Here is a 24,652-nt window from a genome sequence, read left to right on the forward strand (position 1 = left end):
AGAAGCCCCACACATTCCCTAGGTCTTAGTCTCCTATTATTACTCTCTACCAGAGTTAGGTTCTTCTGCTTGGCCGAGGGCGGGCGCAACCCCGAGCTGGTGCAGCTGTTACGTATGTCCAAAATGGTGCCTGCTCTGTCGGCTCATACACCTTTGTAAGGTGAGTGGAGAGAGAGAATTGTGTCTGTACCATCTCTTTTATTTTTTTTCTTTTTCTTTTCTCTCTTTTTTTTTTTTTTTTTTTTTTTTTTTTACAGGCAGAGTGGACTGAGAGAGAGAGAGAGACAGAGAAAGGTCTGCCTTTTGCCGTTGGTTCACCCTCCAATGGCCGCCGCGGCTACCCTGCTGCAGCCGGCGCACCACGCTGATCTGATGGCAGGAGCCAGGTACTTATCCTGGTCTCCCAGGGGGTGCAGGGCCCAAGCACTTGGGCCATCCTTCACTGCCCTCCTGGGCCACAGCAGAGAGCTGGCCTGGAAGAGGGGCAACCAGGACAGACTCTGGCGCCCTGACCAGGACTAGAACCCGGTGTGCCGGCGCCACAAGGCGGAGGATTAGCCTAGTGAGCCGCAGCGCCGGCCTTTATTTTTTTTCTCTAGTTAGGCTGGTATACTTTCCCCCACGGGGCTTCAAGCCTCATTCCCTCTATGCTCTTCCTGCCACTTTTCTGCCAGGGTCTCAGGCTACTGCAGTCTTGTCTCACCTCACTTTCCAGCGCTGGTGTGGAGGCTCTCGGCAGCTAGAGTCCCAAGCCATGGGCGCCCATGCCCTCCACATAGCTCTACCATGTCCCTCTAATTAGGGAGGAGTTTCCTCTGCCATATTTTCCCTAACTCTTCCCTGAGACTACACTATCTCCATTTTTATTAAACTATCTTCTCCTGGACTATATCAGTAAGCTCCCTCCCTATTCTGCCATATTGGAACCACCCCTGCCCCTATGCTTTTACATTTCAAGTGGTCTTTTGTGGACATTTTTTAATGATTTATTTATTTATTTATTTGAAAGATTTACAGAAAGAAAATGAGGGGCAGAGAGGGAGAGGGAGAGGGAGAGGGAGAGGAAGGTCTTCCATCCACTGGTTCACTCCCCAGTTGGCCCCAGCAGCTGGAGCTGTGCTGATCCTAGCCAGGAGTCAGGAGTTTTCTCTGGGTCTCCCATGCGGGTGCAGGGACCCAAGCACTTGAGCAATCTTCTACTGCTTTCCCAGGCCATTGCAGAGAGCTGGATTGGAAGTGAAGCAACCAGGACTTGAACTGGCACCCATATGGGATAACAGCAGGCAGTGGCTTTACCCACTATGCACAGCGCCAGCCCCATGGACAGCATTTAATAGAGTTTTAGTTTTTCACCCAGTCAACCTCTTGAGTATTTATAGGACAACCATTTACAGTAATGATTGATAGACTTAGGGTAGGTCTGCTGCTTGATTTTTTTATTTTAATTTTTCTTATTTTTTTATAAAAGATTAATTATTTGCAAAGCAGACTTAAGAGAGAGAGATATAGACCTTCCATCTGCTGTTTCACTCCCCAAATGGCTGCAGTGACTGGAGAAAGGCCAGGCCAAAGCAAGGAGCCAGGAGCTTCTTCCAGGTATTCCACATGGACACAGGAGCATAAGAACCTGGGCCATCTTCCTTTGCTCTCCCAGGCACATTAGCACAGAGCTGGATTGGAAATGGAGCAGCCGGGACCTGAAGCAGCACCAATATGGGACGCTGGCGCTGCCTGCTGTGGCTCAATGAATGGCAGCACAGTGCTGGCCCCTGTTGTCCCCCTTCCTTCCTTCTTTCCTATCTTCCCTTCTTTTTTAGATTTAATTATTTTTTAAAGATTTATTTATTTATTTGAAAGTCAGAGTTAACCAGAGAGAGGAGAGGCAGAGAGAGAGAGAGAGAGAGAGGTCTTCCATCCGATAGTTCACTCCCCAATTGACCGCAACGGCCAGAACTGCACCAGTCCGAAGCCAGGAGCCAGGAACTTCTTCAGAGTCACCCACGCAGGTACAGGGGCCCAGTCACTTGGGCCATCTTATAATGCTTTCCCAGGACATAGCAGAGAGCTGAATGGGAAGTGGAGCAGCCGGGTCTAGAACCGGTGCCCCATATATGGGATGCCAGCGCCTCAAGCCAGGGTGATAACCCACTGCGCCACAACACCAGCCCAGATTTAATTATTTAAGAGACAGAATTACAAAGTTAGAGACAGAGCGAGAGGTCTTATTTCGATGTTTATTTCCCCTGCCAGCCTGGAGGACCACCCCTTCCAAGTTACACATGAGCTCTACACTCCTCTTCTGTCTGGAGAGTAATCCCTCCTCCTGGGCAATCAGGACTCCTGGCCGGCACGTCCAGGTGCCTCCGTTGTGTCCCTCTGGGCACATGCTATAGAGGGGCAGTGTCTTGCCCAAAGGCGCACAGCTGTTTCCAGAATACTGGGTAGATGTGTGTCAGGGTCCGTAACCATCTCATCCCAAGCTTAGAGCTGTGATGTCTTGGAAATCTAACTTTTGTGGTCTCACGGAAGCCTGGCCATGTACCACTGCTAGGCGTTTGGAAGTCTGCAGTGTGCTGTGGCTGGAGCTCCTTGTGTCCCAGTTGGAGGGGCTTCAAGACTGAAGCCGGGCCGCCCCCTCCTTGTGCGTAGGCCTGGAAGGATGCCGGGCTGCCGCTCTCCACCACAAGCAACGAAGCCTGCAAGCTGTTTGATGCCACTCTGACCCAGGTACGCCCACCGGAGAAACGCTTGCCCTCAGTGAAGGTTTTGGGGGAGGTTTTCTGATTTGGTGAGTGCTTTTTCAGCTGCGCTCTAGCAGCGGAATGCAGTCAAGTCTGGAAGATGGAGCATCCCAGCCCACCCACCCCCTCTGCAATCAGCCTCCTACCCAAGGTCTCCCAGTGGTGGGTGGGCAGCAGTGGGTGGTTGGGGATAGATTGGAAGGGCCTAGCTAAGGGACTGCCTGCTGCCTGGTCTGCACCTGCTGCCACTCTGGGTGAGGCCTGGGCTGGGCTGGGTTGGGCTGGCCCAAGCGTCTGAATCCCCAGCTGTGTCCAATCTATTGCCAGTATGGGCCACGCCATCTCTGCCGGCTTCAGGCTGATTGGCACTGGAAGCTCCAGGCAACTGGACAAAGAGCTGGATCTGGCTGTGAAGACCATGGTGGACGTATCCAAAGCGCAGGCCCTGACACAGCGGGAGCAGCTGCACGTGTCTGCCGTGGAGACATTTGCCAACGGGTGAGGGGCCTCTGAGGGCTGTGTGTCTGTGATGGGTGAACCGAGGCTGGGCTGGGGGTGCCTCAGGCTGTCCCCATGCGGCACCAGGGGAATCCTCAGCCCAGCTCATGAGAGCACCTGGGTCAGGGCTGCGTCCTGCCTGTGCAGTCGAGTGCCTGATAAGGAAGGTTGGGCTGAGATTCCCAATTTAGTGTCCCAGTCACTCGTTTTGTTTCATGACCTCAATCAGTTATTAGTTTCGTTACTGAAATAATGGAACCGTGTGGTAGAAATGTCCACAAGAGGGCAGAAAGCATCTGTGCATGTGCTCCTGGTTCCCACACACCCCTGGGTGCACTGCCGCAGCCTTCCAGATTCCTGTCCCTGTCCCCCGCTGACCCTCACTCCCTGAGAACGGCAGTGCCCATGCCTGCTCTGCAGGTGTGACACCGCTGATGACCCCGCAGGAGCTCAGGGGTGCTGAGCCCGACATGGGGACATCTCCTGGGGTCTGCTCAGTGAGTCCACACGGGGCGATTCCAGCCCAGACTCCCTACAGCCAACTCTGGTCACACTTGAAATTGTCTCTGACAACTTGAGACAGTTTACTTATTTATTTGTTTGTTTATATATTTTGACCAGGCAATAAGATTCCTCATTGGGTTTTCAATGTCCTCGGCCACGTTCTAACTAAGAAACTGTTGTTTTTAAGCCAATCCAATGCAGTCTACGATGTGGAATGTGTTTTATGCTTGGGGGTGGAGGCTTTGTGTTCAGTGGTGCTGAGAGCTCCTCTTAGCTTCCAGGAACTTCCAGAAGACCTGTGCCCTATGGGAACAGATTCCCCAGGACAAGATGACAGCTTCTTCCAGTCAGAAGATTCTTCCCGGTCACCCAGTCAGGTGCAGTGGCCGAGGACTTGAGTCATCTTCTAGGCTCCCCCTAGAGGCTGGATCAGCTGGACATGGAGGAGAGGGGCTGAAAGATGATGTTATCACTTGAGAGGCAGAGAGAGACACAGGCCGAGATTTCCACTTGCCGGTTCACTCCCCAAATGCCCCAATAGCCAGGGCTGGAACAGAGCTAAATCCAGCAGCTGTGGACTCCAGGTTTCCAAACCTGGGTGGAGGGGACCTTCCAACTTGAGCCATCACCTGGTGCCTCCCAGTGCACATAAGCAGGAAGCTGGAGTCAGGAGTGGAGCTGGGACTCAAACCAGACACGGGGACGTGGACACATGTGTCTTCCCTGTGGCTAACGCCAGCCCCTGAACGATTTATTTTACAGACTCGTGTGATCGTGGGGCTGACATGTTAGCCCTCTGGAGGGCAGGCGGCAGGTGGGAAGTTCCCACAGCGGCTGGCAGGAGAGACTTTTCTGTTTTCTAAGATTTATTTTGTTTTTTAAAGAGTTTTATTTACTTAAGATTTAGAGAGAGAGAGAGAGAGGTCTTTCATCCACTGGTTCACTCCGAATGACCGCAGTGGTCAGAGCTGAGCTGATTAGGAGCGAGGAGCTTCTTCTGGTCAGCAGCTTCTTCCCAGCCTCCCACGCAGGTGCAGTGGCCGAGGACTTGGGCCATCTTCCACTGCATTCCCAGGCCATAGCAGAGAGCTGGATTGGAAGCAGTGCAGCTGGGACTTGAACTGGCGCCCATATGGGATGCCAACGCTGCAGGCCAGGGCTTTAACCTGCAACGCCACAGCACCAGCCCCCTGACGGGAGAGACTTGAATCTGGAGGCAGAATCCTGGTCTCCGGAGCCCTCAGTCTATCTACGGATGGGGTGAGGACCACCCACGCTGTGGAGAGAAGCCACTTTAACTCAAAGAACACTGATGTCTGTGGGGAGCAACTCGGACTAGACTAAGTTACTGGAATTAAGACTTATTCTATGCATCTGCTCTCCCACAATATGGTGCTGGGAGAGGAGAAAACAGCTTCTACGCAGCTGCCTCTTGCCAACTTGAGTGATGACCTCCAGGAGCTGATCCTGCTCCTGATTGGAGGAGAGCAGCATACTCGGCATGTGGGCAGCCGAGTTGGGATTGGTGGAAGAGGACTATAAAGGAGGAGAGAGACAACATGCACCAGGAACATCTAAGGGGAACATCTATCTGAAGGAACACCTGTGCAGCCCCCGAGAGAGCCGGCCGGCGGTGTGCCGCTCCCCCGCGGAAGTGGGGAAAGTGGCCAGGGGGAACCGCCCTTCCACGGAGGTGGAAGGGACGGTAGCCAACCCGGGAAGAACCAGCAGCAAACCCGGGGAGGGCCGAGCAGACGAAAGAACAGCGCAGGGTCCTGTGTCGGTCCTCCACGAAGACGGGGAGCGACATAATGGTGCCGTGACTCGGATAGGAAACTTAGGAGGGAAGAAACGGGAAGAAGTGGGAAAATACCGGAGAGAGAGACTAGTAAAGAGCCTAGGGAAAAGCCGGATGGAAAAGGTGCCGGAAGAAGCTATTGAAAGCCTAGGCATAGACTCAGATATGGACTACGGGGGGAAGCTGGGAGAAATCTCTAAGGTCGAAAGCGAAAGTGAAAGCTAGAACAAACAGACTCAGATACGGACTGTGGGGAGAAGCCAGGAGAAATGAGGGAGGAATATTGTTGGAAGAAAACTTAGGGAAACATACCGGGTAGAGAAAAATGTTAGGGAAATTGAAGCCGTGGGGGGCAGGCCGAGGCGGAAACGTAAGCCAGCTTGGAATTCTTTAAGTCAGCCCGGGGAGCAAAAGGCGAAAAGTTAAACCAGAGGCGGAGGCGTGGGCCAGGTTGGAATCCGTCAGATTAGCCCGGGGAGCAAAAGACGGGAAGCCAAACCATGAGGCGGAAACGTAAGCTATAGGTTGAATTCGCCAGGTTAGCCCGGGGAACTTAGATTGAATACCGGTGGTGGCGGAAACGTAAGCTACGCTGTGTGACTCGCGGAAGCCGCCACGTGCAGAGAGAGCGCACGGGGCGTGAATAGATAGGGAATGTGGGGCTAGTGCGAGGCCGTGGTGCGGGCGTGAAAGGCCGTGGAGACCACGGAGCGCGCAAACCCAAGCCACGCAGAGCCGTGAAGCTGCCGCGGGGCGAGGTGCCGAGAAGCAGCCTCGGGGCGGGCGCTGGGAAGCTGCAGGGATAAGAGAAACAGAAGTTTAGAAGTAAAATGAGAGAAATAGGAATGCTGGTAGATAGAAGTAAAATGGGAGAGATAGGAATGCCCGGAGATAGAGAAATGGAGAAAAATAAGGCCTCCCTCAACATGGCAATGAGAGAGCTTGGATTCGGTCTGCCTGATTAGGGAGGTGGTGAGCACCTGCGGGCGGCTAGCAGTTTATGCGCCGCAGGTCACCGAAGACAGGCACGAATTAACATCAATAAGTCTCCCCACAATACCGCAATGAGAAGGCTTGGATTCGGTCTGCCTGATTAGTAAGGCGGTAAGCACCAGCAGGCAGCTCGACCAGAGTATGAGCTGCAGGTCACCGAAGATAGGCACGAATCAACACCAATAAGTCTCCCCACAATACGGCAATGAGAAGGCTTGGATTCGGTTTGCCTGATTGATAGGACTTGTAAGCACCTGTGGGCAACTCTAGCAAGCAGAGCAGAGTGTGTACCGCGGGGCACCGAAGACAGGCGCGTATCAACGCCAAAAAATAAAAAGAAAGGGGGATCTGTGGGGAGCAACTCGGACTAGACTAAGTTACTGGAATTAAGACTTATTCTATGCATCTGCTCTCCCACAATATGGCGCTGGGAGAGAAGAAAACAGCTTCTACGCAGCTGCCTCTTGCCAACTTGAGTGATGACCTCCAGGAGCTGATCCTGCTCCTGATTGGAGGAGAGCAGCGTACTCGGCGTGTGGGCAGCCGAGTTGGGATTGGCGGAAGAGGACTATAAAGGAGGAGAGAGACAACATGCACCAGGAACATCTAAGGGGAACATCTATCTGAAGGAACACCTGTGCAGCCCCCGAGAGAGCCGGCCGGCGGTGTGCCGCTCCCCCGCGGAAGTGGGGAAAGTGGCCAGGGGGAACCGCCCTTCCACGGAGGTGGAAGGGACGGTAGCCAACCCGGGAAGAACCAGCAGCAAACCCGGGGAGGGCCGAGCAGACGAAAGAACAGCGCAGGGTCCTGTGTCGTTCCTCCACGAAGACGGGGAGCGACATAATGGTGCCGCGACTCGGATACAAAGCCTAGGCAGGGTTTAGTGTCGTTCCTCCATGAAGAGGGGGAGCGACAGATGTCAGTGTTGGCCCCACGAACAACTTACTGCCTCAGCCACACCTGACTGGTGTTTGGACAGAAAACTGAGTTCTGCGGTCCAGCCAAGTGGACATAGGGACTTGACCACCACAGGGGACTTTCAGGACCTGATACACAGTAAGCACTTAATAAATAACCCAGAAAGCGCTCAGTGAATGACCTCACAGAGCTTCCTTAGTTACCATGCAGTTAGCCGTCTGGAAGGGGCTGTTCTAGAATATGCTTCTGTGAACTACGAGTCAGATCTGTATCTCGCACGGGAGTAGAGATAACATCCAGCGTGCAGAGTCCAGCTTCAGTCTTGTTTCCCCTTGGCTGGAAAGCCACGGGCAGGACGCCTCTATCCTGTGTGAGCACTGGGGGTCCTGGCTGTCAGTGAGACGGGTGAGATGGGGGTGTGCATTTCCTGTGCAAGGGAAGTGGACCTATCCTGGCTGGGGCCGTGAGAGTGAAGTGGACAGGGTCCCGGCCCCAGGTCCCCTGGGCCTGGGGAGGAGCCTGGCTGTGCAGGGGGGGTGTCCAGCTGGGCAGACGCTGGGAGCCGAGCTGCAGAAGCAGAGGAGGAGCCACAGACAGAACCCAGCCAGGAGAGCTTCCCAGGGAGCAGTCCTCCTCTGTCCCACCATGGGGGCTTCACCAGTCAGATGCGGCAGGGGTGGGGTGGAGGGAGACCCTGTGCAGATGACTTGGGGGTGGGAGGGCACTAATCCAGGCAGGCCCTGCCCTGTTATGGTTCTGATGACGAAGGTCATTAGGTCATTAGCCCCTCAGTAGAGGGAGCCTGGAAAGCTGAGACGCAGCTGTAATGGCGTCCACAAGTGGGGCACTCGGAGCAGCTGGGGTGCACCTGCCTGTGTGCTGCAGGCCAGTGCCTGCCCCATGCTCAGCGGGGGCCTGACGTCCTCTTGCAGCTCCCGCTGTTGCTGGGTCCCTGGAGTGCTTGGGCTCGTGGCTGCCCCCGCTGATTTTGCTTCCTCACCGCCGTCTTCCTTCTCTGTGTTCTCATGGCCCCTTTAGGACACAGTCACGGCCCAGGGCCCACCCATCTTAACGTGGTAGATTCTGTAAAGCATGAGTCTAACAGGGTCCCATCACGGTCCCTGGAGTTGGGACATCGGCCCATGTACTGGAGGGCACAGAGCAGTGCTCCCCGCCTGTCCTATTGTATTTTGAGGTGACTTGTTTTCTGTCTTTAGCTATGTGAAAGGCATCTATTCTTTTGGACTGATGGAAACCAACTTCTACGATCGGGCGGAAAAGCTTGCCAAAGAGGTAAGTAGCCGACTCTTTCCAGAAGTGCCCTGGCCTTGAGAGTGGCCAAGAAGGGGGTAACCCGCTGGTTGACCTGAGCCAGTCCCCCTGAAGGTCCCCAAGCATAGGACTCACTGCAGTGCCAGCAGCTGCCCCAGGCAGGAAGCTGACCCTTGCCATCCCCGTGCCTCTGTGGCCACGGAGCCACGCCCCTTGGCCAGCCACAGCCCAGGCCTGCAGCAGAGGGGGTGAAGCTGGGGAGGCTTTGCTCAGCCCCTGGCTCAGGGTTGCACTCGGGGCGTCTGTGCTCCCACCAGCTCTGCTGGCTTCCAGGGCCTATGCTCGGCACTGCTGGGACAGTGTGGGGAATGGATGTAAACCTTCCTCCTTGAACTTCACGTTTCTCAGCATCACTGACTGCACACGAGGCTCAGAAGGCGGCACAGAGGTCAGGGACAGAGGCTGATGCCCGCTGGGCCTGACCTGGGGCTTCTGTTTCTTCCTGCATGGTTTGGACCCTCCCCACCACACACACCTTTTCCAAAGACTGATTTATTTGATAGGCAGAGCAACAGAGAGAGAAAGACGGAGTTGGACAGGGACAGGGACAGGGAGAGGGGAAAGAGATCTCTTCTACCTGCTGGTTCACTCCTCAAAGCCAGCAGCAGCTGGGGCTAGGCCAGGCCAAAGCCAGAAGCCAGGAACTCTATGTGGGTCTTCCAGGTGGGTGGCACGGGTCAAGTACTTGTCCATCCTCTGTGCCCTCCCAGGTGCATGTGGAAGGAGAGGAAGCAGAACAGCCGGGACAATGTGGGATGCTGGCGCTGTAGCCAGGGCTTCACTCACCTCTGCACAGAGCTGCCCCGAGCCCTGCCCTAGAGCATCCCCCAGGTCAGGGTGCTCACCGGTGGTCCAGCAGGCAGGGCAATGTGGCATCCACTGGGCGTTTCCCGCCTGCCCTCGGTCCTGGACTGCGGCCCCCACCTGTGTCTTGAAGGCTGGCACTGAGTACAGTGGATGCTACTCTGTGCATGGGCCCAGAACAAGTGACAGGCTGCAGCCTGCATCTCTTCTCCTCTGTCCACCTCAGAGGAGTGGATCCTGAGGCCCAGGGGGCAGCTGCTGCTCTTGGTTCAGGCTGGGGACTCCAAATGCACCTGCTGTCACTCACACTCTGTCCATGTGATGCCTTTCTCCCATTGCTCAGAGAGGCCAAGGCCACAAGGTCAGAGGTGAGCCAGATTCTCTAAGGCCACCTGACCAGACAGGGGTCCTTGAAGCTGCCAAGACCAGAACCCAGCCTCCCTGCGACAAGGTCAGGATCTTACCCTGTTATCGCCCTGGTGTTCCTCAGCACCCCTAGTAGATAGCACCCCTGGGTGTCTTCGCATCACAGAATTAGAGCCCAGGCTGGAGATCAGGGCCACAGCTCTTTTGTCTGCAAGTCAAGTCAGAGGTCAAGGTCTGGAGTGGCTTCCTGGTGATTTTACTTCTATACGTGGGTGACCAGGCACTACCCTCCCACAGCAGCCACAGGAAGGCCCTGCAGAGACCACGGCAGCCAGGCCCTCCTGTTGGGTGGTATCCACCTGGGCACCTGGGGGCTGGCAGTGCAGTCAGAGAAGCGTGGGCAAGGGTGGCCGGATGTGGTAAGTCGGATGTGGCAGGTCCCTCCAGGGTCAGCCACAAGGTGCAGACTAAGGCTGCACAAGTGGCAGGGGAGGTAGAAGAATCCCCTCGCTGCTCCCTCACTGCCACACAATGAGGCTCCCGGAGGTGATCCCCGTGTGGTGAGGTGGACTTCCTGGACAGCGAGGAGCCACGCTGGACTGGAGCAGCCGCACGGGCAGCCATGGGGCCGTGTGTCTGCATAGCCTGCGGGAAGATCCAGGCAGGCCAGGCGTTGTGGAGCTGGGGGCGTATTGGGAACTGGCTTGGAAGGTGCAAGCCTGAGAGACCAGAGCAGGGCAGCAGGGCAGCAGGGCCTGGATTGTACTGGGAGGGGGAGCCTAGGGGCCAATTGGGAGGGCTCTAGGCGAGGGAGGGCACTGGTCAGTCCCTGCTCATGTCAGAGCAGGAGTGGGGCAAGCCAATGGGCTGTGAGCCGCAGCCCTTCCAGTCTGCCCTGCATGAGAGCTGTGTGCCCAGCAGGGCCGCACCCAGTCTACTCGAACTCAGCCCTCACCCTCTCCGGTGTCCAGCACCCAGGGATCCAGCACAGGGGGTGCCCACGCTCCCTACAGACCCATCTGCTTCCTCTCTGTGTCCTGATGAGCAGGGGCAGGACGCATGGTGGCAGCAGTTGGCAGTCCAGGGCAAGCTGCACACCACCTAGCTTGGGGAAACCGAGGCAGCAGGCTGGGGGGTGAAGCCCAGGATTTGAGATGGGACCTGCCATGGGCAAGTCCATGGGACTTTCATGAGTCTCAGTCTACTTCCCTGTGCTTGGCACCTAGTGGGTGCTTGGTAAACATGAGCTGACCCCGGGAGCACAGGCAGCATGCTGCTGTGAGGCTAGGTTCACTCCCCGGTCCAGCCTGCCTCTCTGGGCACGTGAGCAGCCTCTGACCTCAACAGCAGTGCTGTCAGCACTGGGAAGCCCCCCGTTGGGTGCCCGTGTAGTGTGTGGGGAGGTCCCCAGTTGAGGGGCACTGGACGGTCCCCACCAAGCTCACCTCGACAGTGTCCACTTCTCCAAGCAGCCCTGAGTGGGAGGCAGCATCCGGGGCCCCTGCACTGGAGGGAAACTGAGGCCAGATGCAGGAGCCTCAGCTGTATGCAGGAGGCTGTGTGGTCCCAGGATGAGCCCTGCATTGGAGACTCTGCTGCATCCCAGCTGCGAACCCTGGGCCAGTAGCACACCTCTGCCTCGCGGTGTCCTGTGCTGGTGTGCCCTACGCATGCGTACATGGGCTGTCCTGGGGTTGTGATGGTTCTGAGCTGGACCCAGGCCTGTGAGAGATGTGCTGTGGCCTGCCAAGGCTGACTGACCCGCACTGTCTCACCCACACGCAGGCTCTGTCTATCACCCCGACGGATGCGTGGTCAGTGCACACCATTGCCCACGTTCACGAGATGAGAGCAGAGGTCCAGCAGGGTCTGGAGTTCATGCAGCACTCGGAGACGCACTGGAAGGTACGGTTCTCATCCCCCGGCCACCTGCCAAGGGAACTCAGTCGGTGTCCTGAGGCACAGGAGTTCACGGGTGTGCTTGAAACATTTCTGTCACGCTACCCATGGCTACAAAGCACCTCTCAACACCTGTTGGTGGAAGTTTCTAGAACTGGTCTAGAATTGGTAAAAGGAATACGTCATAAAATTACCATGAAGACAAGAGCCCCACTGGGGTGAGACCTAGGAGGCCCTGAGCTGGTCCTCCTGCCTGCCTGGAGCCCAGGGGTGGCCTCTCAGTGTAGCTGAGGGTGTGGACACAGGGGGGATGGTGCATTGGCCATCTGCAGGGTGGTTACAGGTTAGGGCCTGCAGAGGACGGGTGTGGGCCCAGCCAGACCCCTGCCCCCCTGCAGGCCCTTTCCCTTGGCCTGACCCTGCTGTGGCTCACTGTTCCCACTCCCAGTGCCCAACCTCTGGCCTCTCGGCTGGTAACTCACTGCCCTACTCAGTGCCGTCCTTTCTCCCTGTGTGCCTGTTGCCCCTGTGCTGGCCTCGGGCACCCAGACTGGCCTGCTCTCCCCTGCGCTGTGGCAGGCTCCCCAGGGCCCCACCGGTCAAGGTGGCCACTCCCCTCCCAGTCCTGGCAGTAAGCCGCAGGTGCCCAGCCATGTGTGTGCCAATCCAGGAGGAGCCTTGCGGGCAGAGGAAGGGGCGTTCCCGCTGGGATGTGATTTGCAGGAAGGCAGGTGTCGGAGTGAGAGCCTGGGCCCCTGACATCCACATGCACATCTTCCTAAGGACCCTGGATCTGTGGGCTCTGGAAGGCTCTGGGGGACCCAGGATGCACTGGGGTGAGGGGCACCCATGAGTACAGGGCTTGCTCAGGAGGAGCTGTGAGAGCAGGGAGGCCTAGCCAAGGCCTCACCCCCATGCCATTCATATGCCTCCACTAGAACTCTGATTCTGTAGGGTGATCCCTCTGACCTCAGTTTCCCCATCTATACTCTGTGAAGCCCTTGGTCCCAACACATAAATCAGGAGCCGCTAAGGCTGGGCTCTTGGTTCTCTGCTGTTTCATATTCTCCACTGTGGCCTCCGGCAGCCTGCAGCCTGGCTGGACAGCCCTGGGTGAGGACAGTGCAGCCCAGGGCCCCGTCCCCTCCTCCTCCTGCACTTGCCACAGGCGTTCAGCTCTGCCAAGACTCCAGCCCCTGCCGCAGGCCTGTGCCCTGCCCTGGAGCCCCATGAGGCTCCACGTGAGACTTCTCTGTCCTGGCAGGGCCTGGTCAGTGGACTGAGCAGCCTCGCAGCAGCGCATGGGCCTCCCTGAGACAGGCATCCCTCAGATTGTGGATACCCAGAAGAGACGTTGAACCCTTTGGGCTTGGGGTGGGGCAGTGGTCAGGGAAGGCACGCTGTAGGAGCCACCGTCTGCAGAGTCTGGAAGGATGAGCAGCTGTGTGGGTCGAGGTTGGGACTGTCCCAGCGCCCGCCCAGCTTAAGCAGAGCCAAGGCCTACGGTGGACAGTGAGGGAGAGGTTGTCCTCGCACCCAGGTGCATGTCAAATGTGGGCCATGCAGGAGGCGTCGTCAGCTCCTCTTACCAGGTTAGGTGGGGTCGCGAACAGGCAGCAACTTAGGGAAGGCCGGGCTCAGTGTTTGCCCGGTACCTGCTGTGTGTCCCGGGTAGCAAGAATTGTGGCCTTGAGAGCTGGGGAGGGCTGCACTCTGAGCCGTCCCGGGAAGGCCCATGGGCTCCTCTATGAAGGGGCAGCTGTCAGGGCTCTGCCTTTCCTGCAAGACTTGTCTCAGATTCTAGGGTGCTGTGTTAAAAATAAAGCCTGGGGTCTCAGCACCAGAGAAAATCAGTGAAGTTCCGGAAGCAGTCCTTTGGGGGTTGAAGGGACTTTGTAGGAAGAAATGGAGGTGATGGGGACCTGTGAGATGAGATGTGGATCTTGGCACCCCTGAGCAAAGCTGAGTCTGGAAGTGTGGCCGGGGGCGGGGTCTCTGCCAGCCTGCTCTGAGGCTTGGAGATGGGTGACGGGCCAGGCCCAGCACATGCTCCCGGGCACGCAATGGGGGCAGCTTCTCCAGGTCACTTGGTGCCCTCTCTTGCGCCTGGTGCAGTCTGAGCTCTTGGTCACAGTAAGGGTGACAGTCCTGATGGCAGAGGTGGTGGGGACCACACATTGGCAGCCTTTTGCTGAGGGCTTGCTCTGTGCAGACCCCATACATAACCCAGACATGCTCCTCGCTGGCCCTGGGTCCCCCATCAGCCCACAAGCAGAGTATGGCTAGGGTCATGCCTGTCTTCCAGATCCTGCCCCAACTGCCAGGGCCAGGTGAACAATGCTGGACATGGTGGACACCTGCTCCATGCTCTACCGCCTTCAGATGGAAGGTAGCACACCTCTGCCCCTCAGGCTCACTCACCTCCCCTCTACACAGCGAGTGCACGGAGCAGCTGCCCGCCTGGCCTGGCTCCGTAGATGCCCTGAGACCAGCAGGTCTGGCCGCCGCGTCTGTTTCTTCCAGTTCCCACTACTCAGCCAGGGGGCCTCAGGTTCCACTCAGGGAGGCACCGGCCACTCCCATGGCTGCCCTCCAGCCCCACTGGGACCGATGAGGGTGTGCAGCCCACGGCCCCCGCACCTGCCCTTGCTATCTTACATTTGTCCTCTGCTGTGAACTCCTGCAGTTTTGACAGCACCAGGCCCCCACGTATCACGCAGCATGGTCCACGCTGTCAATTCATGTCCATTTGTGCTAGCCGATCATGGCGACCCCGACGCGGGGTCACAGTGAAGGACAGAGGTGATCCGTGGGGAGGGCCGCACCCCAACTGCCAGCCTGGACTGCATGGAGAAGGTCTGGCTCCGGGCAAACCCTGGGTCCTCCTCCTGCATCCAGCAGGCCTGGACACTCAGAGCTCCCGCGCGGTGAAGCCCAGCCCCGGGCGGAGCCTCGAGAACTGACGTGGGCGCCATTTCTGCCTGGATGCAGGCCACGGATAGCGACGGCGACCGACTCACCCAGCGGCCTGGCCTGGCCTCTCCAAGCCGCTGGCTCCCGATGTCCCCAGTACGCGCGGCCCCAACAGGCGCGCTCCCCAGTGCCTTCACCTGGGCCCGGGTCCCTGGAGTCTTAGCTCACCGGTGCCGGGACCACAGACCCTCTCAGCGGGAAGCCCACCTAGGGTGACCGTCCCCTTCCGGCCTCGGGCAACGCTTCCCGTGCCCCTGCGCCCACTCCGGACAGCGGCCGGGACTTCGTGCAGCCGCATTGCTGACACCGGGCGCGAGCCCTGCGGCAGAGCGAGTATTAGTACCTTTGTTACTTCAGTCTTCACCAGACACGCGGGCGGCGCACTGTGGCCACACAATCCGCTAACGGGCGGGCCGCCCTCTGGCCTATGGACGGCGCAGGCCCTCCGCGGACTTCCGGGTGGGCGGAGCCAATCAGCTGCGCGTGCGCCCTGGGCCCCTCTCCTGGCGCTCCGACTACAGTCCCCAGGAAGCATCGGGGCGGGCACACCCTTTGGAGACAGACCAATCGGCATCGACGCTGCGGGCCGCTTCATTTAAATGCTCGGCGGGTGTCCGGGCCTGGTCGCCGTTGGCCGCTCGGGCTGAGGCGAGCGGCGCTGAGGTGAGCGCTGGGCCTGGCGCGGCGCGGACGCGATTATCCGTGCGGAACGCGGCCTCGCGCCCCCGGGGCCCGGCCTGGCCTGCGCCGGGGCCCTCGCTGCCCGGCAGAGCCCAGCTGCCGGCCCCAGCCTGAGCGCCGCGTCCCCTCATCCGCGCCGTCGCCTCGCCGGGGCGGCCCGCTGCTCCCTCAGCTCCGGGCCTGGCGGCGCTCGGGCCCGCGGCGGCCCCGGGGTGCGCTCGGCCCAGGCGGCCTCGGCGCCGCCCGCGGCTCCCGCACCGGCTCACCCGGCCCTTCCTCCCCGCAGGGACCGCCTCAGCCGCGTCCGGGGACCCAGGGCACGGCGGCGCCCTGTCTCGCTCTGGCCGGCGGGCGAAGCGCAGATGGACGTCCCTGAGGAGGAAGGTAGGGCCCGGGTGTGCCGCGCGCCGTTCCGGGCGGCAGCTTGTCCGCTTCTGCCCTCAGTGCCCTGCACCCTGGCCCCGCGCACCTGTGTCCTGGAGGGTTCTTTACACGCACGCACGCACGCACGCCCCGAGGGTTTCTTTTTGGCTGTCACTGGTGTGTTTCTATGTCTTGTGTAGGATCCTGGGGACTGCGTGTGTGAGTGGGCAGGCGGGCGGGCGGGCGAGCCTGGCTGTAACTGTGTTTCCCTGCCGTGCCCTTGTCTGGTTTGCTTATCAAGAGGACGGTGCAACCACAGAAAGTGAGTCTCCTCAGTGTCTGGGGGATGGATGCCAGGACACACGCCGCCTCCCCCAGCCGCGGGCACACAATCCACAGATGCTCCGAGCCCCGTGTGATAGGACGTGGCACTTGCCTATCATGCGTGTACGTCCTCGTGAGCACTGTAAGTCACGTGACAAGCATAGTTATCACCCTGTATGGTCTAGGGACTAGTAACAAGGATGAGTCTGCACATGTTCAGTGCAAGCACGATTTATTTTCTTGGAGGTGGGTCCACCTGCAGGTTAGGCTCTCACCGCCCTGCCTAGTGCCATCCTGAGGGCAGCTACCACGGACCTGGACTCTGCCTGGCACCTGGTGCAGAAGGAACAGACAGCCCAGCGCCACTCACAGTCAGTCTCGGAACCCTGAGTACTGTTGTGCCCAGATCGTTAGATCCCCGCAGAGACCCCAGAGAGTGGATCACACCAACTGCAAAAAGCAAGGTTTATTTAGGAGTACAAGCCGCGACAGTGACCCCATCCAACCAACCGGCACAGCGGAGGAAGTAGTGAGGCCCCAGTTTTTGTTCGGGAGAGTTTTCAAAGGAAAAAAGGGCTACATCAGCAGGAAAAAAAAGAGTTACATCAGTGGGGTTTACAGCATGGAATCTTTGGGTACAGGGAGTTCCAGCGGTGGGCTTACAGCACAGGAGCTTTGAATACAGGGAGTTACTTTGTTTAGCAATCTACTGTGCTGTCCTTGGTCCGCTGAGCTAGCTGTCCCTGGTGAGCTTTGATATCTCCAGAATGCCTGAATGCCTGCTTTACAAGGATTCGGATCTGCTATGGGAAACGGAGGCTGTTTTTTTTTTTGTTTTTTTGTTTTTTTTTTTTTTATTGTTGTTTTAAAATGGAGTCCCTTTGGCTCTTCAAGTACAAGATTGATGCTTTTGCTCCTGGTCCGTGATTCATTTTTCTACACCAGACAGTTGGAAGTTTCCGGAAGTGAGGAAAGCATTGACTTCCCCAATTCAGGTGTATGAGAAGTGAAATGTCTCTCACCTCTACCCTTCTGGCTGCTCCTGCAAGAGCCAGCGATGTCATCAGCCTCTTGGGTGTCCTCGCAGAGTAACTGTGCTTGAGCAAGCCAGGCTGTCCACGATGTCGGCTGCCTCCCCATGTCCTGGTTAGATCGCCTCACCCTCAAGTTCCAAAGCCATTTCTGATTTTTTTCTTGTTCCTTTAGGATTTCATTTCTCTCTCTCTTTTTTTTAAAGATTTTTATTTATTTTATTTGAGAGGTAGAGTTACAGTGAGAGGGGGAGACAGCAAGGAAGGACTTCCATCCACTGTTTCACTCCTCAAATGACCGCAACAGCCAGAGCTGCGCCATTCTGAAGCCAGGAGCCAGGAGTTTCTTCCTGTTCTCCCACGTGGGTGCAGGGACCCAAGGACTTGGGCCATCTTCTACTACTTTCCAAACCCATAGCAGAATGCGGGACTGGAAGAGATCAGGAAGGACTAGAACCGGGGTCTGTATAGATGCCAGCGCTGCAGGCAGAGGATTAACCCACTGCGCCACGGTGTCGCCACTCATTTCTTTCTCTTAAAATGAGTCTACATTTATAATTATTCCGAGTAAGTAATGAGGTATCAAATTTTATTTCTTCTTCCAAGAGTTATGAAGTTTATATCAATATGGTTTATAGAACAATCTACCTTTTATCTATATTTTTTGTGGCCTATATGATAAGTTTTCTTTATCTACATGTTGCATATTTCTTGTTTGGCTTATTTTTCTGTAGTTTGTATTTTTTGTTGCTGCTTTAAATGAAGTATTATTTGAATTATGTCTTCTAAATGGGAAAGCTCTTGATTGCTGTGTCATAATTTTGTTGTCAGCCATGTTCTTGTCTCCTCTTACTATCTGTAATAGTTTCAGTTGGTTTTCCTGTTTTTTTTCCCCTTGTCTCTCTAATCATAGCATGTGCCCCATGATGATTTTGCTGCTGCATTCTTTGGCCTCACTGGACCGGTGAGTATGTCAGAACAGGGTTAAGACTGTGCCAGCAGGGTCTGGCCTAGTGGTTAAGACACCGCACCCCACACTGCAGTGCCTGCGTCCATTTCTCAGCCCAGGCTTTGCTGCTTCCTGCTGATGCAGCCCCTGGGAGGCAATGGTGATTGCTCAAGTAGTTGAGTTTCTGCCATCCTTGCTGGAGGCCTGGATTGAGTTCCTGACTCGAGGCTTCAGCCTTGCCCAAAGCCCCAACTACTGTAGACATGTGGGGAGTGAACTAGTGAATGTAATGTCTTTCTGTCTCTTTGTCTCCCAAAATAATTTTTTTTTAAGTTTAAATAATTGTGCTTAGATTCTGACCATGTGCCTGGTATAATGGGACTGCTTCTCCAGGTTTCCAATAAGCCTGGCAGCTTTGGGTTCATTTAGAGGTACATAGAAGTCATTGGCACCGTTCCTTAGCATTTCCATGTTTGCTGTTCCGGATCCATGAGAGACTTGTGCTGTCTGTGCCCTTGAAGTGAGGTTGGGCTCAGAGACTCGCTGGGCCAGTGAAGCAGGCCTGTTGTGTGCTGGGTCCCTCTGGGAGAGTCTTTGAGAACCTGCGTAGGGTTTGCTGCTTCCCCTGTGTCTTGCCGTGGAGACCAGCCAGAGCATGCATGAGGCACTGGAGGGGAAGGTTGAGTGGGAGATGGGAATGTGCCTTTGTTGTGCTGAGCCACCTGGGCTTCCCGGGGTTTGTGTTCCCTCAGCAGGAGGTGGCTTATCTGAACCAGGGTAGAGTCTGCAGTGTCCTGATGTCCCTTAGCCCCCTGATTGAACCTCATGCTGCCTTTTGGGTTGAGATGACCGTTTCTTTATACGATGAAACATGTTTGTAGGTGTTTATTAAGGGCCTTTAAAGTGGAGAAGATGGGTAACATTATCGTAGCTTCTTCACATATATGGAGGCAATCATGGTTTTCTCATGGTCACTGTTCGGTATGTAATTTAACCATCTTAGGGTCCTGAGATGAACTGAGCTTGGCCATACTGTATTAATATTCTTTCAATGTTTGTTGGATTCTCTCTGCTCATATTTTTGTTTAGGATTTTTGTGTAGAAATAAGTGAGTCTGGTCCTTTCTTTACTGAGCAAACTTAATCAGTTTTTAATCACATGCTGGCTTCATGGGAGTAATTTGGAAGCTCTGTTTTTTTCTAGCCTCTGGAGCTGGGGTAGGGAATATTTAAGGCCCACAGAGAGTGTTTGTTCTGGCCCCAGAAGGCAACCCCAGGAGGGCCTTGAAACTCAGTAAATCTAGAGAAAGCTCCTTTTTAACTGAGCTGATCCGAAGCCAGGAGATAGGAGCGTATTCTGGGACTCCCACCAGGGTGTGGGGTCCCAAGGGCAGGGGCCATCCTCTGTTTCTTAGGTACATTAGCAGGGAGTTAGATCAGAAGTGGAACAGCTGGGACTCAAACCAACACCAACATGGGATGTCACTGCTGCAGGTTGCGGTCCTAAGCTGCTGCCCCACCGTGCCGGCACCAATAAACTTTTAATGAACTAAAAAAAAAAAAAAAAAAAATTACATCCAGACGTGAAGTAGAGGTGCCCTGCAATATCATCCTTCAGGTCCAGGACCCTTCGCCTGTTGGGCTACCAGCAGTGAACGAGGGGACACCCCAATTCACAGCCGGTTCCATGATCTCTCTCTCCTGTCTCTGTGCCGGGTTCGACTTGTCCCTAAAGCAGGAGTTCTCAGTTGCCTCACACCATGGAGTCTGAAATCTCGATTCCCAAACAATCATGCTTGGACAGTGTGTTAAAAAGATCTTAAACCTCTGGCACTCACAGACCACCAGGATCACAAAATGAAATGCCTTTGCCTGCAATTTTGGCCTCAGTATGAATTAGAGAACCACAGCCGCTGGCGAAAATTCAGCACTTTTGATCAAAACATCCTTACAAACCTGTATAACTTCCTCAAGCAGAATGGCAAGTGGTCTGAGGTTCCCTACCTGCAGGCATTCTTCACTCTTCACACCTGACCATCTTTATGTAAAGGCTGTTCTTCCTAATCCCATCTCTGTTCTCTCTCTCACCTCTTTCCCAAGCCTACCTGTCTCTCCTTCCATGCCATCCCACTGGACCCCTGTCCCCACTCGGTCTCAGAGACACAAACAAACCCATATGTTCCCTTAGAGAGAGGTTGCGGGGCCAAAAGTTCCCACCCAGGTTCAGGTTCCCTTCTCATTGTCTGATACAAGCCAGACTGAGGAAAACTTAGGCTCCTTTTCCTGAAAACCCAACTTAATATAAAAAAGAGTTCCTTCATCTCATCCAAGCTTACGTCTTGACCTAGGGAGACATCTATTTCATACTAACTCCACACTCACAGCCGATACAAGACCCCTCATGACACTCAGTGGTGGACACCACTCTGCCAGGCACTGAGCGAAACCGGACGTATCAGCCCAGAGATTCAGGCACTCAGAGACGTAATCCTACATTAGCCTGTCTCCTAGAAGATCTGCTGAAGCTTACTCATACCAATGTCAACTCTGACAGAGTCAGAAAAATTACTCGAGACCCTGATAAAACCTGGCCCTCTATTTCTTGCCTTATGGAGGCACTCCAAAATTATACAAATTTAGATGTAACCTCTCCAGGTGGGACTCTGGTTCATGAACTGGATGTGAAGATACAATCTGTGCCTGATGTCAGATGGAAATTCCTAACAGCTAGAAAAAGGGCCAGACCACCCCCCAACCCCCCCGCAAAGGAGCTTCTAAATATGGCCTTTAAGGTATTTAACTGAGAGAATGAGGCAAAAAGAGAAAAAGACCGGGAGAGAAAAACTATGTTGGCCTCGGCCACTTGAGACCAAAATCTGTCCAGTCCTGTGATCCCAATACCCAGAAGCAGGGCTGCTCCTGGTCCATGCTTTTGCTGCACCCGGGTTGGGCACTGGCCAAAGCATGCCCCAACTCGAGGCCCTCGATGTAAACCTACCTCGCATGTGGCCAATGGAGGCATTGGAAAATAGACTGTCCCTGCAGATGCCCTGGCACCCCTGGTGACATACCCGACTCTGACTCCTCACCAGCACAACTATTCAATGATGCTGCCCGGGTTCCTTGACCCCGGTCGGCGCTTCCAATTTGTCCATAGAATCCGGCTCATTGGGACCGTAGCTGAACAAACTGCTTCTTTTGTCCTGAACACAGGGGCTGTGGGGGAATTTTTACTTCTCTTACATTTTACCTTTGTTGAACTTCTGCTTGATTCTTGTTGAATGTCACTTTCCCTTGTGCTGAACCTTGCTTGTTCTTGTAATCTTTCCACGTCACTGATTGCTTGTATTGGCCTCTGGGAATCCTTTAGAGTGCCTTGGGACTGACTTTAAACATGCCTTTGGGAAACAAAGCCTGTGACATGTAAGCAAACCACAGTCCCACTGTAAGACCAGGACATCTGGTAAGCCAACATTTACTCCCTGCAGGGGAGGTGTGAATTAAAGCTTATCAGATGACCTTTATCAGACTGCCTGGCAGCTCGGTATCCAGATGATGGAGTATAAGCTTGTTGTTCATGTTTCTGTTAATTGTTTTGTTTTTAAGTCTATGTTCTGTACTCAGGTACAGAACTGATCATGAACAGACTGATAGGTTTTTCTAGTGTCTGTATTTTCACTGTTATTGTAACCCAAACAACCCAAGTAATGGCAGTTGCTGATTAACCCTGCACAGCTCAATAAAAGCGAGAAGGACGTGAGTGAAAAGTGGCACTCTGGCACTATCAGGCGAAGAGTCCCCTGATCCTTGCTTTTCTTCTGTTTACTTTGTGTTTCCTGTAATTCTTTCAGTGCCTGTTGTTCTGCCCTTTGGGCGCTGTACTCTGTACTCCCAACATCTTCATTAAAGGAGTCTTGGGCACCCACTCAAAACAAAAATCACCCTTCTTCCCTGCACCTTCGATTCCCTTACTGTGGCCCATGCCATCCTTGTAAATGCTATAATGCCCATGCCCTAATGGGGAGCAATCTCCTCTCTAATCTCAAGGTTTCAGTCTTCATACCACCACTAGATACCACCTCAATCTTTTGCCTACAACTCTACTCCTTCAGTTCCTCCCACTATCTCTGCTCACCCCTTTCCTTCTCCTTCCTGCAGTCTCTTTTTCCTCTTCTGATCCAGACTGATTTCAGAGACGCCTCTCTAGGCTCTCCTCAGAGTTGAGAACTGCCTTAGAAACTCACTTTCTCGGCCGGTGCCACAGCTCACTAGGCTAATCCTCCACCTGCGGCACTGGCACTCCAGGTTCTAGTCCCGGTTGCTCCTCTTCCAGTCCAGGTCTCTGATGTTGCCCGGGAATCAGTAGAGGATGGCCCAAGTGCTTGGTCCCTGCACCCGCATGGGAGACCAGGAGGAAGCACCTGGCTCCTGGCTTCAGTTCGATGCAATGCGCCGGCTGTAGCGGCCACTTGGGGGGTGAACCAATGGAAAAAGGAAGACCTTTCTCTCTCTCTCTCTCTCTCTCTCTCTCTCTCTCTCTCTGTCTAACTCTGCCTGTCAAAAAAAAAAAAAAAAGAAAGAAAGAAACTCACTTTCTCATTCTGCTTGCACTTTCCAATTTCCCAACCAATTCACAGCCAGAACCTTTTGCCAGATCTCATCGCTGCATGCCCATGTTGGACCTTGTTTCAGCCCATTAGATTTGTTGGAGGTCAATTCTTTATCTCCCTAGAGTGCTCTCTGGCAAACAGCCATTGTCCCATACTTCTAGGAGGTCTAAGGGAGACTTTGGTCCCATTACCTCCTCCCTTTTGTTCCTGAGTAAGAGGAGATCTCTGGGAGGTCCAACGTGCGGTGAACTGGTTCCACTTTTGGGTGAGGGCCACTCTTCTCTGCAGAAGATTCCCATTGCAAGGGACTCCTTGGAGGAGTGGCCACCCCGACCAGTCCCACCTCAATCAGATTAACCAAATGAACTCCTCTTCCTGAGCAGGACCATTCTCACAGTCACCATGCGACCTAATGGCCTTTAGCCCTGTGCTTTCCTCACAGATCTACAGTAAGACCTTTGACTGACCACACCTCAAATCACATTCGAAGACCTCAGCCACCTGGTCAGCAATCTCTGGCTCCAGGGAACGTACGTTCCTGGAACAGATTGTCTTCTTCACCCTCACTCTGTGTCTCATCCTTCACCAATACCGAACATGTCCTTCATTCCGTCCTCCACATGTCCCCTTTTTGGTATCTAGTATACGCCCTACTAAGGGGGCTTCTTCCTCTCCCCACAACCACACTCTTTTCTGGCAGTCTCAGATTAGTACAAGAATGTACTCCTGGTGCTCACTAACATCACCACCTCAGGTTCCTGCCCAGTTATAATTCAGTTAGATGCTTGTTAAGCTGCAAATAAAGCAAAATATGATGCAGGGGAATAGATTGGGAACGTTCTAATTCAACAAGTATAAATATATTTGCTTACAAGAAGTAAAACCAAGCCAAATATGGATGTCCAACAGAAGACTCTCCATCCTACTTACTACTGTTGCCCTTGGTGGATCTGCAGAGAAGCCCATTCTAATCATTATACCCAGATCTTAAACTGGGACTGGATTCATCCTCACATCCTTCCAGCCCTGGGGCATGTAACCCAGTAATGTACAACATTCCCAATACCAAAGATCCTAAGTGGATTTGAGGACAGAATGCCAGCATCCATATTGATGGAAAAGAGAAGGATCTTGGGGACATAATTCCTATAGTAAAAATCCTTGTGGTAAATCATGACCACTGATGTGAGTCAGGACTCTGTCCAAATCCAGTCCCTGGCCAAACAGGCTACATGCAAGTAAACTTTGTCTTTCACTTACCCCCAACACCGTCTGTTTAACTAGCAAATCTTACCCATGCCATCCTCCAGTCCTCAAGATCATTCTTGGCCTAGAATTTTGGCTCTGCCTGCCAATGAGAGGATGCACCAGGCTGCATTGCCACATCACTTAACACGAACACAGACACCCATTCTGTATCCTATTATTATACCCCATCCTGTGTTACACAGTCCACCAGCTGTATCATCCTCAATACTTCCCAAGCAGCCTTACCCTGGTACTGTAATAACACCATTACTGTCAACCAAACCACAAAAGCTGCGTAAACGCCCCCTTGGCACCCATTTCATGTGTCACAATAGTTTCTAAAAAGCATCACCCCTGCCCATCCTCCCTGCGCCTTTTAATACTTATCCCCAACTTTTATCTACTCCCAGGAAACAGCGCCGACATACTGAATAGGCTCACCTCCCACACCGAGGTGGTCCCCAACTATTGGCCTTACTCTCCTAACAGTCTTAGGAGCAGGAAGTACCACCCTAGGGGCTACTGCCCTGGGGATGTCTCAACACTCCCTAAACCAACTGGCCCAACAGATAGAAACTTTGAAAACCTCCACCAGGTGGCCTCCCCCTTACAAGGACAAAT

At 54.6% G+C, this 24,652-nt stretch overlaps 1 protein-coding gene and 1 long non-coding RNA gene across 28 annotated transcripts in view; one reads left to right on the forward strand and one right to left on the reverse strand.

Moving 5' to 3' along the window:
* Positions 1 to 24,652, forward strand: part of LOC138843211 (tetratricopeptide repeat protein 38) — a 73,006-nt gene that overhangs the window by 27,059 nt on the left and 21,295 nt on the right. For 7 of the 24 annotated variants that reach the window (XR_016216414.1, XR_016216415.1, XR_016216421.1 and 4 more), the window contains 6 exons: positions 2,650 to 2,727; positions 3,069 to 3,239; positions 8,670 to 8,745; positions 11,740 to 11,859; positions 15,794 to 15,891; positions 18,139 to 18,189. Coding sequence is in view for 6 of the 24 variants with exons in the window: in XM_089307765.1 (XP_089163891.1) it covers positions 2,650 to 2,727; positions 3,069 to 3,239; positions 8,670 to 8,745; positions 11,740 to 11,859; positions 15,794 to 15,891; positions 16,172 to 16,336; positions 18,139 to 18,189 (759 nt within the window). In the remaining 18 variants the exon portion in view is untranslated. The other 17 variants (XR_016216416.1, XR_016216409.1, XR_016216411.1 and 14 more) reach the window with 8 other exon arrangements.
* On the reverse strand, positions 3,818 to 15,319 carry LOC127485318 (uncharacterized). Of its 4 annotated transcripts, XR_016216433.1 has the most exons (4): positions 15,170 to 15,317; positions 11,400 to 11,883; positions 10,053 to 10,162; positions 3,818 to 5,019 (listed from the first exon to the last, which is right to left on the reverse strand). It is a non-coding gene; the product is annotated as an uncharacterized LOC127485318 (long non-coding RNA). The 4 variants fall into 4 exon arrangements; XR_016216432.1 differs by having other exon boundaries at positions 4,592 to 5,019; positions 10,053 to 11,883; positions 15,170 to 15,319; XR_016216434.1 differs by lacking the exon at positions 3,818 to 5,019 and having other exon boundaries at positions 9,235 to 10,599.

Source organism: Oryctolagus cuniculus, chromosome 11 (assembly GCF_051225735.1).
Source record: "Oryctolagus cuniculus isolate XC-2025 breed Fujian yellow rabbit chromosome 11, ASM5122573v1, whole genome shotgun sequence".
In the NCBI taxonomy this organism is placed as follows: Eukaryota; Metazoa; Chordata; class Mammalia; order Lagomorpha; family Leporidae; genus Oryctolagus; species Oryctolagus cuniculus.